The 14,028-nt window shown below is 36.9% G+C and overlaps 5 protein-coding genes across 5 annotated transcripts in view; all 5 read left to right on the forward strand.

Moving 5' to 3' along the window:
- Window positions 1–244: 244 nt before the first annotated feature.
- Window positions 245–1,174, forward strand: LOC141002847 (olfactory receptor 4P4-like). The gene has a single exon (XM_073474254.1). It carries the CDS (start codon window positions 248–250, stop codon window positions 1,172–1,174), a length of 927 nt encoding a protein of 308 aa, XP_073330355.1. The 5' UTR covers window positions 245–247.
- Window positions 1,175–2,772: 1,598 nt separating this feature from the next.
- Window positions 2,773–3,702, forward strand: LOC141002841 (olfactory receptor 4P4-like). The gene has a single exon (XM_073474243.1). The coding sequence runs from the start codon at window positions 2,776–2,778 to the stop codon at window positions 3,700–3,702; it is 927 nt and encodes a 308-aa protein (XP_073330344.1). The 5' UTR covers window positions 2,773–2,775.
- Window positions 3,703–6,869: 3,167 nt separating this feature from the next.
- On the forward strand, window positions 6,870–7,802 carry LOC141001993 (olfactory receptor 2K2-like). Its single transcript, XM_073473158.1, has one exon. It carries the CDS (start codon window positions 6,870–6,872, stop codon window positions 7,800–7,802), a length of 933 nt encoding a protein of 310 aa, XP_073329259.1.
- Window positions 7,803–9,026: 1,224 nt separating this feature from the next.
- On the forward strand, window positions 9,027–9,959 carry LOC141001994 (olfactory receptor 4E1-like). Its single transcript, XM_073473159.1, has one exon. It carries the CDS (start codon window positions 9,027–9,029, stop codon window positions 9,957–9,959), a length of 933 nt encoding a protein of 310 aa, XP_073329260.1.
- A 3,196-nt stretch (window positions 9,960–13,155) lies between these two features.
- Window positions 13,156–14,028, forward strand: part of LOC141001995 (olfactory receptor 6N2-like) — a 930-nt gene continuing 57 nt past the window's right edge. Inside the window, exon 1 of the mRNA XM_073473160.1 lies at window positions 13,156–14,028. This exon is cut by the window's right edge and continues 57 nt beyond it. Coding sequence (XP_073329261.1) covers window positions 13,156–14,028 — 873 coding nt within the window.

Here is a 14,028-nt window from a genome sequence, read left to right on the forward strand (position 1 = left end):
TTTGCCATTTGGGCAGCTTTCTCTGACATCACCTAACCAGTTTAGACAGCTGCCTCTGTTGGATTGTTTGAATTCCCATTTACATCTGCTCATTATCTGTTGCAGAAAGGATATAAACTGATATGAGTGGTGCAGGTTCGGCTGTAGACAGACACAGAGCTGGATGCAGATGCAACATCTTTTCTATTTGTGATTAAATATCTTGATTCAGATTTAGAATGATATCGGAAACTGAACAATTTTCAGTATGATGGATAATTTTTCAGAAATTACGATGTTTACTCTGTCAGGGTTAAGTGGGACAACAAACTACAGACACACTCTCTTTGCTCTCACTTTACTGTGTTACTGTGTGATTTGGCTGGTAAATTTGACCATTATTGTGACGATTGTTGTGGATAAAAACCTTCATGAGCCCATGTACATCTTCCTCTGTAATCTGTGTATCAATGGACTTTATGGGACTGCAGGCTTTTACCCCAAATTCCTCATTGATCTTCTGTCTACCACTCATGTCATCTCATATGCTGGATGCCTTCTGCAGGGTTTTGTGGTGCACTCTTCAGCCTGTGCTGATTTCTCTATTCTCGTGGCAATGGCTTATGACAGATATGTGGCTATATGTCGACCTTTGGTGTACCACTCTGTGATGAATACACAAAGAGTTTGTGTGTTTGTGTTTTTTGCTTGGCTTACACCCTTTTATTTAGTGTTCTTAGGCTCAATAACAACATTAAGATTGAGGCTATGTGGCTCACACATACCAAAAATCTACTGTATTAATTATTTGGTTGGTAAACTGGCTTGTTCTACCTCCATAGCACATGTTATTGTTCCAGCTTTTAATTATACATTTTATTTTTTACATTTCATGTTTATTGTTTGGTCTTACATGTATCTACTCAAAAAATGCCTATTTTCCAGTGAGAACAGAAGTAAGTTCATGCAAACATGTCTGCCACATTTATTATGTTTAATTACTGTTGTGGTGTCTTTACTTTTTGATTTGTTGTACATGCGATTTGGCTCAAAAAAGTTACCACAAGGTGTCAAGAATTTTATGTCAATGGAATTCCTCATTATTCCTCCAATCATCAATCCACTCATATATGGTTTCAAATTGACACAAATAAAAAACAGAATTATACAGTTTTTGTGTGGCAAACATCTCTAGACTAGTACATCATCCATTGTATGTATTTTCAAAGTAATGCTTGTTTATGATAATACAAAATGTACATCATAGATATTTATTATATTAATGTTTTTCAATATCAGTTAATCATTTGATCTCATACTGTAGCTTTTTACAATCTGAAACACAGAAACCTGAATGTACCGTTGCTGAAGAATCCAGTGTCTTTAAATAAGAAACAAGAAAGCTTTTTTTACATGTAATATTAATGACCTTCATCAATAAATACACTTCTCATCCCAATATGCTTTTCTTAAAATTATTGTGACATTTACATTGAGGTGTCTGATTGTAGCTCAGGCTGCAGCACCTCAGCTTGATAATCTCACATTCCCGGGCAGACATACAGTATGTTTTGCCCTATGATGACTGTGTAAAATGTAAGGGAACTATTATCTGAGTACAGAGAACTTTAAAAGGACACTTTGATACATTTGAACACAGGTTACTCTCTTTCAAATGAGACCCTGAATATCAATGTTACTGTTTGAAATAATGCATATTTAACTTCATTGGTCCAATTTTGTACAAAGCACTTTGAAATGGCCGTGATGTTAAATAGGAGTCTGGTGTGTGCTGTGTTTTTTAAACATTACATAATTTTTGGGGTATGAAGTTTATATTCTATACTAACACCTACTTTTCACTGCCATTTGGAGCAAAGCATTTGTGGCAGTTTTACATACACAACTTTACCAAATTTTAATGCATAATTGACGTTTTGTTGTTTGTATTTATTGTCTTGTTGCAAAGTGTCTTATTCACCTCTGACCTCTTTAAAGGGGCTCTGTGGAACTTCTGTGTTGTGCTGGAAGCTGGTCGCAGACTCCATTTGTAAAATAACGTTACCTACTGTCGCTCGCGAACGTGCCTAATGTCACATCCTTTAGTCTGTCACGGAAAAACTGACCTGTGTCCTTTATGAAGAAATTCATGGTCCAGCAGCATTAAACGACTTAAACAAATTGTCCACAGGCTTATACAGGCAACCGAGAAAGAAAGGGAAGGTCTCATCTTTCACGTCGGGTTACAATCCGCTCAGAAATGGACAATACAAAAGTGATTTATACATGTAACATTCAGATGTCGTCAATCTCTCGAACGGATAATAAAATAAAGTAAAAGATACTAAAAATGGGTCGCCAAATATACTTGGGCTGTTTTTGATATATTTGAGTGGGTGGCCCAGTCAGCAGTCCAATTCAGCTCTTTTTTAGGAGGGCTGAGGGGCCGACATTTCATTTCCTATGTCTTACCTGTTAGCTCTGAATTTGTGGTCACAGCTGTCCAGCACCACAGCACCTGCCCAAATCTGCGACTGACCACCAGCCAGAACTCTCTACTGTACGTTTTGCCATTTGGGCAGCTTTCTCTGACATCACCTAACCAGTTTAGACAGCTGCCTCTGCTGGATTTGTCTGCTCATTATCTGTTGCTGAAAGGATATAAACTGATATGAGTGGTGCAGGTTGGGCTGTAGACAGACACAGAGCTGGATGCAGATGCAACATCTTTTCTATTTGTGATTAAATATCTTGTTTCAGATTTAGAATGATATCGGAAACTGAACAATTTTCAGTATGATGGATAATTTTTCAGAAATTACGATGTTTACTCTGTCAGGGTTAAGTGGGACAACAAACTACAGACACACTCTCTTTGCTCTCACTTTACTGTGTTACTGTGTGATTTGGCTGGTAAATTTGACCATTATTGTGACGATTGTTGTGGATAAAAACCTTCATGAGCCCATGTACATCTTCCTCTGTAATCTGTGTATCAATGGACTTTATGGGACTGCAGGCTTTTACCCCAAATTCCTCATTGATCTTCTATCTACCACTCATGTCATCTCATATGCTGGATGCCTTCTGCAGGGTTTTGTGGTGCACTCTTCAGCCTGTGCTGATTTCTCTATTCTCGTGGCAATGGCTTATGACAGATATGTGGCTATATGTCGACCTTTGGTGTACCACTCTGTGATGACTACACAAAGAGTTTGTGTGTGTGTGTTTTTTGCTTGGCTTATACCCTTTTATTTAATGTTCTTAAGCTCAATAACAACATTAAGATTGAGGTTATGTGGCTCACACATACCAAAAATCTACTGTATCAATCATTTGGTTGGTAAACTGGCTTGTTCTGCCTCCATAGCACATGTTATTGTTCCAGCTTTTAATTATACATTTTATGTTTTACATTTCATGTTTATTGTTTGGTCTTATATGTATCTACTCAAAAAATGCCTATTTTCCAGTGAGAACAGAAGTAAGTTCATGCAAACATGTCTGCCACATTTATTATGTTTAATTATTGTTGTGGTGTCTTTACTTTTTGATTTGTTGTACATGCGATTTGGCTCAAAAAAGTTACCACAAGGTGTCAAGAATTTTATGTCAATGGAATTTCTCATTATTCCTCCAATCATCAATCCGCTCATATATGGTTTCAAATTGACACATATAAAAAACAGAATTATACAGTTTTTGTGTGGTAAACGTCTCTAGACTAGCACATCATCCATTGTATGTATTTTCAAAGTAATGTTCACTGAACAATGGACAACCATGTTATTAAATATCCAAATATTCTAAAATGGTGTTGTAAAGTCTTGATTTTGTAATAGGTGGAAATTTGCCCAACAGAAAGTCTGGTGTCATTCAGGCCACTGACTGTAAATGTTTCATGTGTACATCTGCTGTAAGTGATGGATGAAAAAGTGTGCAAATACAGAGAAAGCTGGGCTCACCAACATCAGATCTCTTCCTATCGGACTGCTTTGGTTCAATTTTGTCTTACGCACTTTAAAATGGCCACATTGGTAAATACAAGTCATGTGTGCTGTTTTCACATAACATAACTTCATTTTTGGGTGTTGAAATATACATTTTATACTAAAAGTTACACTTCATTGTCAACAATTTATGGCTGTTTGTCATACACATGGTCAGAAAAGTTTTAAGTATCATTTAAAGGTATTACTATATATTTAATGTCTTTTTCCAAATACCTTTGTCACTTTTTGATGAAATGCAATCAAATGGTTACACTTTATTTGAGAGGGGTGTAAACAAGACTAACATTACATCATCTTAACCATGTCAAACACTTGACATGAACCAAGACATCACTCTGTCAGAAACATGTCAAAGCAGCAAATCTATAGTGATTTCTAGATTTCTAAATTTAAAATGCTCAATTCAATTCAATCCAATTATCAAACTTTTAAAAAAGTCTTTAGTTTTTTGCTAACATTATATTGTTAACAACTGTTATGTGTGATTGTGAAATATACTGTCATGAGACCTTTATTATTATGTCAGCAATATTTTCCTTGATATCAGCCACAGTGGTACAATTTGAACTTGTCATTAAAATGTCATTAAGGTTTGTAAGGTTGACAACATGGAATAAGCACCAAGGTGATTTAGGAAGTTTTACTTACTACATAATTTAGTCTATTTAGCCATAGAGGTAGCACTTATATTAGATGGGTGAGGATCAAATCTACTTCAACGATACGTCAAAGAGGAACATGCGTAGAAAGCTGGTTTTCCTTTGGTCGTAGTAATTTAAAAACGCAAATGATAGTAGCTAATTTTTATTTTTTTTATTTTTAGGTATTTGACTCCTATTACTTCACCTTTATATATTCAACACCTTTTTGGCATATGGCCTAGCAGTACTTTAAACTAAATTAAAACAAACCAGTAATCCACCATTGCTGTTGTTTCAGGCACCTGGTCATTACATAAAGAATGTACATTTGTGAATTGAAGTGATTATGTCATCATTTTCCAAATGTAGATGAACAGAAACCAGTGTTTTGAAAAATCTGCACATTAGAATGCATTTTCAAAAATCTTCCTTTTAGTGACCTAAAACACCATTTGTATAGAGGCCAAAACACAGAGGAAAGGATCAGAAAAGTTAGTCTAGGGCAGGCAGAAGGGGACGGGTCGTAACAATAGCATTTTAAACAGATCAATAACAGCAGGATAACAACATCAACATCAACATCAATACACATCTTCACTGACATCATATATCAGCAAATGTGTTGATGATGTGGTGATCACAAAGACAATGACATCATTTCCCAACCAAAAGGCATGGATGAATGGAGAGGTGAGGGCTTTTCAGAGCCTTTGGGTTAGGTGACAAGGAAGCATACAACACTGCCAGAGCAAGACTGAAAGCTGGTATCAAGGAGGCAAAGACAAGACATCATCAGAGATGTAGTATGAGAGCCACAATTATCCCTCTCAGTATTTACTATACCAGCCAATCTTCACCGGCTCCTGGTCATATTGTTTATGTTGCTTCACAACTTTGCTCTTCAGCCTCTAGCCTGAAAACTGGACCTGTAATCTGAATCTGAATCCCATTCTATATCTGTCTGCCTGCCTGCCAGTACCTTTTACAAGCCCCATTAACCTATTTTATCTCTGCCGTTTCTGTTTGGGCTTGTACTAAAATTAGGGATTCATCGATTATTAACCTGGTCGATTATCAGGGGCCGATATTCAGCGTTTTTCTGGTTATCCGTATCTTGTTTTTGTTTCCAGTTGCCGATAAAATAAATTCATTAAAAAATGGGCTACTTTGGCTCTGATGCAGCATTCTCTCTCTGTCTGTAGTCACCACTAGGTGGTCTCACTCAATGTCGTGCCCACAACACTATCTGATTGGTTACACGTCACAAGTATTAGCCTATCAACAATGAATGATCTGAATCTACAAAGTAACTAGTAACTAAAGTTATCAAATAAGGGTAAATGAGTGGGGGGTGTAAGTAGCAGAAAATGGAAATACTCTAGTGAAGTACCTCAAAATTGTAATTTAGTACAGTATTTCAGTAAATTGTAGTTCCATCAGCACACTCTGATCACTGATTTTTATTGTTACTGCAAATGTGTATCATTTTCAAATATCGGTTATCTGCCACCTTGATTACCAATAATTGGTATCAGACCTGAAAAAACATATAGTTCGGTATTTATCACATTTTATATGAAACATTAAATTCTTCATTATACTGCACCAGTGCAACATGACATTGGAGAAGTACCTTCACACTAATCAATGTCATCTCCCTTTCAACAAACAACTGAACAAATGATCAAAATTATGACATGAATTTGAGTTATTTGACATGTTAATGTTATAACCACGTTTTAGCTGGTTAAAAAATAGGGTGAAAAGAAGTCTGAGACATTCAGACTGAAGATCATCCAGCGTTGAAATCTGGGTTAGTGCTCAGAACAAAAAAAGGGGCATCATGTTTTATATTTACATTTAACTGTGCTATCAAATGCATAAACAATCACATCTCCCACTAATAATAATTTGTTATGCATCAGAAGTGGTGTAACTTAATGAACTGATCCACCAATTATTAACTCAAACAAATTGTATTTTAGTTACTTCTCTCCAGCTAACTACTGCTTGATACCCCAGCTAGTCACCAGAGAGAGATGATTTAAACAGAGGGCACTGGGAATGTCAGAGTTACTCAGCAACAGGATGTTCACTGTCCAACCTACAACTTGTGTATGTATGTATGTATTTCAAAGGTTTTTCTCTGATATGACACTGTATGATCTGCACATATTCAGGGTAACTAACATTTGATGTGAAACTGATTTGAATGAATGAAACTGTGCAAGCTGAGATGATGAATAATGTTTCTGTACTTACATTTTTTACACTTTCAGGATTAAATTACACAGTGCAACACAGAATCATTCTGTTTGCTCTCACTTTACTGTGTTATTTAATCATTTGGATACTGAATGTCGTTGTCATCATAACCATCATTGTGGACCAAAGACTTCATGAGGCTATGTATATTTTCCTGTGTAATCTGTGTATTAATGGACTTTATGGGACAGCAGGCTTTTACCCCAAATTCTTCAAGGATCTTCTGTCTCCCTTTCATGTTGTGTCTTATGCTGGATGCCTTCTGCAGAGTTTTGTGATATACTCATCATCTGCAAGTGAATTATCAGTTTTAGCTGTAATGTCCTTTGACAGATATGTGGCTATATGTCGGCCATTAGAGTACCACTCTGTGATGACAAGGCAAAGAATATCTCTGTTGGTGGCTTTCTCTTGGCTTTTGCCTCTTTATTGCATGTTCAGTAACACAATGACAATTGTTCAATTGAAATTATGTGGCTCACACATACCTAAACTTTACTGTTCAAACGCACTACTTGATAAACTGGCATGCTCTACCTCTTTAGCAAATGCTAGTGTTGTATTTTTCAGCATTGCTATTTACATTGTCCATGTGTTGTTTCTTTTGTGGACTTATATGTATCTGATCAGTACATGCCTAAAATCCAAACATGGCAGGAATAAGTTTATGAACACATGTGTGCCACATTTAGTCTCTTTAATCAGTTATAGCTTTGCTGCGCTTTTTGATGTAATGTACACACGATATGGTTCGAGTACGTTATCACAGAGCCTGAAAAACTTCATGGCAATAGAATTTCTCTTATTTCCTCCAATAATTAATCCTCTAGTATACGGGTTAAAACTGACCAAAATTCGAAACAGAATTCTTGGTTTTATTCAAGGACAGAAAGAAAGTGTGTAGCCGATATATTCAAAATTATATGTGGGATAAAAAGCAGCATACAAACTCCAGTGGCTCGTACTTAATGATCAAAATGTCTTTCTCGTTTGTGTCCTGATATTTCTTTAATTCATTTTGCTAAAGGCCTCTATCTGTGCAATTTCACTGTAAACACAACATATGTGCTTTAACATTTGCACTATCTGGAGAAAGATAGTTGATTGTTGAGTGTCATTCTGAGAAAATTGTCTAGCCAATATATTTAGAAATTATTATTATTTAGAATTTTAAGTGAAATTTAAAAAATGGCATAACAACTTAAATGGTTACCTGAAACTGAACCCAAATTTGTACCTGCCTTCAAGTCCACCAGTACCTTTTAGGGGGCACCTTTCTGTTAACTTAATAGATTCTACTTCTGTTTTTATTTGCTGCATTTACTTATTATGTTTTTTTGCCATGTTGGAGTTATGATTATTAATAATTAAGGTTACATTAGCTGTGTCCCGTGTATAAAATACTGCACAGCCTCTCTCTAGATTCGGAGATACTCATATTGTTCCTGTTGCTGTGTGAGGGCTGCTTACAGTAAATTTACAAAAAGGAATAAACTGTCTACTCGGCTCTTCTGATTGGCCTTTATAGACACCACTGATCAACCTACTTAAGGCAAATATTGGTCGATAATGATCGGTGGCTGATCGATCGGAGCACCCTTATTTCTAGCTGATTTGATTTAAAACTATAGCCCTGTAAAAATAAATATGCAGTTAATGGCCACATACATGATATAAAAAGCCTGAGGCTGAAACTATATCAGGGCATTTTTTTATATTTACTTTTAACTGCTATCAAATGTATAAAAGTTATTTATAATAAAACCCCCTGATGCCAAACTCACTTTGAAGGTTTTTCACATTTCACGCTACAAAGAATTTGTTCTGCATAAGAACCAGAATTACTCTATAAACTGATCCACCAAATATTAACTCAAACAAACTATGTTTCAGTTACTTCTCTCAGGCGCTACTGCCCGAATTCCCAGCTTGTGTTGAGTCATCAGAGACAGATGATTTGAACAGAGGACACTGGGAGTGTCAGAGTCACTCAGCAACAGGATGTTCGCTGCACAACTTACAACTCAAAGGTGTTTCTCTGATGTGACACTGTATGATCTGCACATATTCAGGGTTACTAACATTTGATGTGAAACTGATTTAAATGAATGAAATTGTGCAAGCTGAGATGATGAATAATGTTTCTGTACTTACATTTTTTACACTTTCAGGATTAAATTACACAGTGCAACACAGAATCATTCTGTTTGCTCTCACTTTACTTTATTATTTAATCATTTGGATAGTGAATGTTGTTGTCATCATAACCATCATTGTGGACCAAAGACTTCATGAGGCTATGTATATTTTCCTGTGTAATCTGTGTTTTAATGGACTTTATGGGACAGCAGGCTTTTACCCCAAATTCTTCAAGGATCTTCTGTCTCCCTTTCATGTCGTGTCTTACGCTGGATGCCTTCTGCAGAGTTTTGTGATACACTCATCATCTGCAAGTGAATTATCAATTTTAGCTGTAATGTCCTTTGACAGATATGTGGCTATATGTCGGCCATTAGAGTACCACTCTGTGATGACAAGGCAAAGAATATCTCTGTTGGTGGCTTTCTCTTGGCTTTTGCCTCATTATTGCATGTTCAGTAACACAATGACAGTTGTTCAATTGAAATTATGTGGCTCACACATACCTAAACTTTACTGTTCAAACGCACTACTTGATAAACTGGCATGCTCTACCTCTTTAGCACATGCTAGTGTTGTATTTTTCAACATTACTATTTACATTGTCCATTTTTTATTTCTTTTGTGGACTTATATGTATCTGATCAGAACATGCCTAAAAACCAAACATGGCAGGAATAAGTTTATGAACACATGTGTGCCACATTTAGTCTCTTTAATCAGTTATAGCTTTGCTGCCCTTTTTGATGTAATGTACACACGATATGGTTCGAGTACGTTATCACAGAGCCTGAAAAACTTCATGGCAATAGAATTTCTCTTATTTCCTCCAATAATTAATCCTCTAGTATACGGGTTAAAACTGACCAAAATTCGAAACAGAGTTCTTGGTTTTATTCATGGACAGAAAGAAAATGTGTAGCCAATATATTCAAAATTATATGTGGGATAAAAAGCAGCATACAAACTCCAGTGGCTCGTACTTAATGATCAAAATGTCTTTCTCGTTTGTGTCCTGATATTTCTTTAATTCATTTTGCTAAAGGCCTCTATCTGTGCAATTTCACTGTAAACACAACATATGTGCTTTAACATTTGCACTATCTGGAGAAAGATAGTTGATCGTTGAGTGTCATTCTGAGAAAATTGTCTAGCCAATATATTTAGAAATTATTATTATTTAGAATTTTAAGTGAAATTTAAAAAATGGCATGACAACTTAAATGGTTACCTGAAGCTGAACCCAAATTTGTACCTGCCTTCAAGTCAACCAGTACCTTTTAGGGGACACCTTTCTGTTAACTTAATAGATTCTACTTCTGTTTTTATTTGCTGCATTTGCTTATTATGTTTTTTGCCATGCTGGAGTTATGATTATTAATAATTAAGGTAAAATTAAATATTGCCTTTTGTGTTTTCTGTGTTCATGGTTGAATGTTGGTACTGCAATGAGTATTGTATTAATGGACTTTATGGGACAGCAGGCTTTTACCCAGAATTCCTCAAGGATCTTCTGTCTCCCTTTCATGTCGTGTCTTACGCTGGATGCCTTCTGCAGAGTTTTGTGTTACACTCATCAGTTGGAAATGAATTATCAATTTTAGCTGTAATGGCCTATGACAGATATGTAGCTATATGTTAGCCATTAGAGTACCACTCTGTGATGACTAGGCAAAATATCTCTGTTAGTGGCCTTCTCTTGGCTTTTACTGTCATGATTGTACTTTGTGGTGGCCTATTTTTGTGGTTGTGTTTTTGTACTTTGTTTTTCAGAGGTGCTTGGTGAGGCTGGGCGTGGTTTTCTGCTGGCCGGAGCTGTTGCCTGTCCACACACCTGCAGTGCGTTTGACTTAATCAGCACCTGCTCTTATGCCCAGACCTTCCCTCTGCACGCTGCCAGGTTATTGTCCCCAGCTCCAGTGGTACTTGGGTTCTCTCGGTGTCTCTAGAGTCAATGTGTTTTGAAGCTTTCTTATATTCACTTGTCAGCACCTTAATCCAGCTTCTTTCCTCTTCAAGTGTGACTGGACCATTCCTGTGGACCAGCTCCTCTACCACTTGCCACCCAGCCTCCAGCACCTCTGCCACCCCGCACAACCCTGACTGCCTGAACCAGCTATCTGCATAACCGTGAGTCTCCCCCTGAACCACCTGCAGAGCCACCTGCTTGCGCCTGAGCTCACCACCTCTACCTACCAGCGATTCCTCTTGTGTTCAATAAATTTACCTTTCAAATCTGCTTCCTGTCTTGGCATCAACTTTTGGGTCCACCTATTCACCACTACAATTGTCACATTTACCTCTTTATTGCATGTTCAGTAACACAATGACAATTGTTCAACTGAAATTATGTGGCTCACACATACCTAAACTTTACTGTTCAAATGCACTAATTGATAAACTGACATGCTCTACCTCTTTAGCAAATCAAATGACCTCTTAGTAGTTTTTTTCATCAGTTAGTTACTATTATAATGATAGAAATAAAGAAATTTAGAATTATAGGGGGCAGCAATCACAGTATTGTATGGCGTGATTCTGCAACTGCCGTTAGCACATATTGGCTATAGCCCCCTCTTCTGAAGAACAATAACCCATAAAATTACAATTTGGCATATTTGAACAAAATCAACAGCTACCAACAGCCATGGTCCTTACAACTTTAACTAATGTGTTGTCATGGGTTAGATTGTCAAAATTAGAACAATAATATCTTAAATCCATGAGGCGCTAGATTAGTATTACTGACAGTTGCGTCCACAAAGATGCAGTTACCTATAGCTCCCTCAAACAGTGTAACGAAGATACGCATCAGAGGGGATTAAGATGTGGGTATACGCAATGCTGACTGAAAAATATGTAGTTATATGCTGTATACCTGCACCACTGGTGAAAGTTGCACTCTGCCACAGCAAATTAACAGTGATCTCCACACTGCCCTCGAGCTGGGCGTAAATGTATATCTTACACTGTATGTTTCACTTATAGGCTTATGCAATCTTTAGTTTATGTAACTTAGTTCACAGAAGAGCTGTTGAAGTTAAATATCAGCCGAAGCAGTCATACTAACATAGCGTTACACTACATACATCCGCTTTCTGTGGAGTCAACCAGCCGAAATACGGACGGCGCCACTCTGCCATTGCTGAGCACATTGTGGTCAAACGGGGTATTAAGTAAAATCCTGTCATCATCAGGATTCAAGCACTCTGCTGCCACCTAGCATCTACAGCTATCAGTTATCCTTGTCACCACAGTAACACAGTGTCAATGGCATCCTTTGAAAGGAGAGACATCTGTATAAATAAATATATAAATGGCTAAGTAAGTAAATTAATATGCCACTAAATGCACAAAAAAAGAAAATGAATGTAGTCTGTTCATCCTAAGTACATTTTCTGTCTTCTTAGAGTGAGGGACAACGGCACAGCTTGCCTGACGCTATGGCATTTGAGCGTCACATAGAGTAACTGTCTCATGTTTTTGTCTAGTCGGCTCTTCTGATTGGCCTTTTTAGACACCACCAATCGACCTACTTAAGGCAAATATTGGTCGATAATGATCGGTGGCTGATCGATCGGAGCACCCTTATTTCTAGCTGATTTGATTTAAAACTATAGCCCTGTAAAAATAAATATGCAGTTAATAGCCACATACATGATATAAAAAGCCTGAGGCTGAAACTATATCAGGGCATTTTTTTATATTGACTTTTAACTGCTATCAAATGTATAAAAGTTATTTATAATAAAACCCCCTGATGCCAAACTCACTTTGAAGGTTTTTCACATTTCACGCTACAAAGAATTTGTTCTGCATAAGAAGCAGAATTACTCTATAAACTGATCCACCAAATATTAACTCAAACAAACGTTGTTTTAGTTACTTCTCTCAGGCACTACTGCCCGAATTCCCAGCTTGTGTTGCGTCATCAAAGAGAGATGATTTGAACAGAGGACACTGGGAGTGTCAGTCACTCAGCAACAGGATGTTCGCTGCACAACTTACAACTCAAAGGTGTTTCTCTGATGTGACACTGTATGATCTGCACATATTCAGGGTTACTAACATTTGATGTGAAACTAATTTAAATGAAGGAAATTGTGCAAGCTGAGATAATGAATAATGTTTCTGTACTTACATTTTTTACACTTTCAGGATTAAATTACACAGTGCAACACAGAATCATTCTGTTTGCTCTCACTTTACTGTGTTATTTAATCATTTGGATAGTGAATGTTGTTGTCATCATAACCATCATTGTGGACCAAAGACTTCATGAGGCTATGTATATTTTCCTGTGTAATCTGTGTATTAATGGACTTTATGGGACAGCAGGCTTTTACCCCAAATTCTTCAAGGATCTTCTGTCTCCCTTTCATGTCGTGTCTTACGCTGGATGCCTTCTGCAGAGTTTTGTGATACACTCATCAACTGCAAGTGAATTATCAATTTTAGCTGTAATGGCCTTTGACAGATATGTGGCTATATGTCGGCCGTTAGAGTACCACTCTGTGATGACAAGGCAAAGAATATCTCTGTTGGTGGCTTTCTCTTGGCTTTTGCCTCTTTATTGCATGTTCAGTAACACAATGACAATTGTTCAATTGAAATTATGTGGCTCACACATACCTAAACTTTACTGTTCAAACGCACTAATTGATAAACTGGCATGCTCTACCTCTTTAGCACATGCTAGTGTTGTATTTTTCAACATTGCTATTTACATTGTCCATTTTTTATTTCTTTTGTGGACTTATATGTATCTGATCAGAACATGCCTAAAAACCAAACATGGCAGGAATAAGTTTATGAACACATGTGTGCCACATTTAGTCTCTTTAATCAGTTATAGCTTTGCTGTGCTTTTTGATGCAATGTACACACGATATGGTTCGAGTACGTTATCACAGAGCCTGAAAAACTTCATGGCAATAGAATTTCTCTTATTTCCTCCAATAATTAATCCTCTAGTATACGGGTTAAAACTG

The sequence above is a fragment of the Pagrus major genome, chromosome 9, assembly GCF_040436345.1.
Source record: "Pagrus major chromosome 9, Pma_NU_1.0".
In the NCBI taxonomy this organism is placed as follows: Eukaryota; Metazoa; Chordata; class Actinopteri; order Spariformes; family Sparidae; genus Pagrus; species Pagrus major.

Excerpts from the sequence above, each read along its gene's own strand:
- LOC141002847 (XM_073474254.1), top strand. The coding sequence starts at position 248 with ATGATGGATAATTTTTCAGAAATTACGATGTTTACTCTGTCAGGGTTA.
- LOC141001994 (XM_073473159.1), top strand. The coding sequence starts at position 9,027 with ATGATGAATAATGTTTCTGTACTTACATTTTTTACACTTTCAGGATTA.
- LOC141001993 (XM_073473158.1), top strand. The coding sequence starts at position 6,870 with ATGATGAATAATGTTTCTGTACTTACATTTTTTACACTTTCAGGATTA.
- LOC141002841 (XM_073474243.1), top strand. The coding sequence starts at position 2,776 with ATGATGGATAATTTTTCAGAAATTACGATGTTTACTCTGTCAGGGTTA.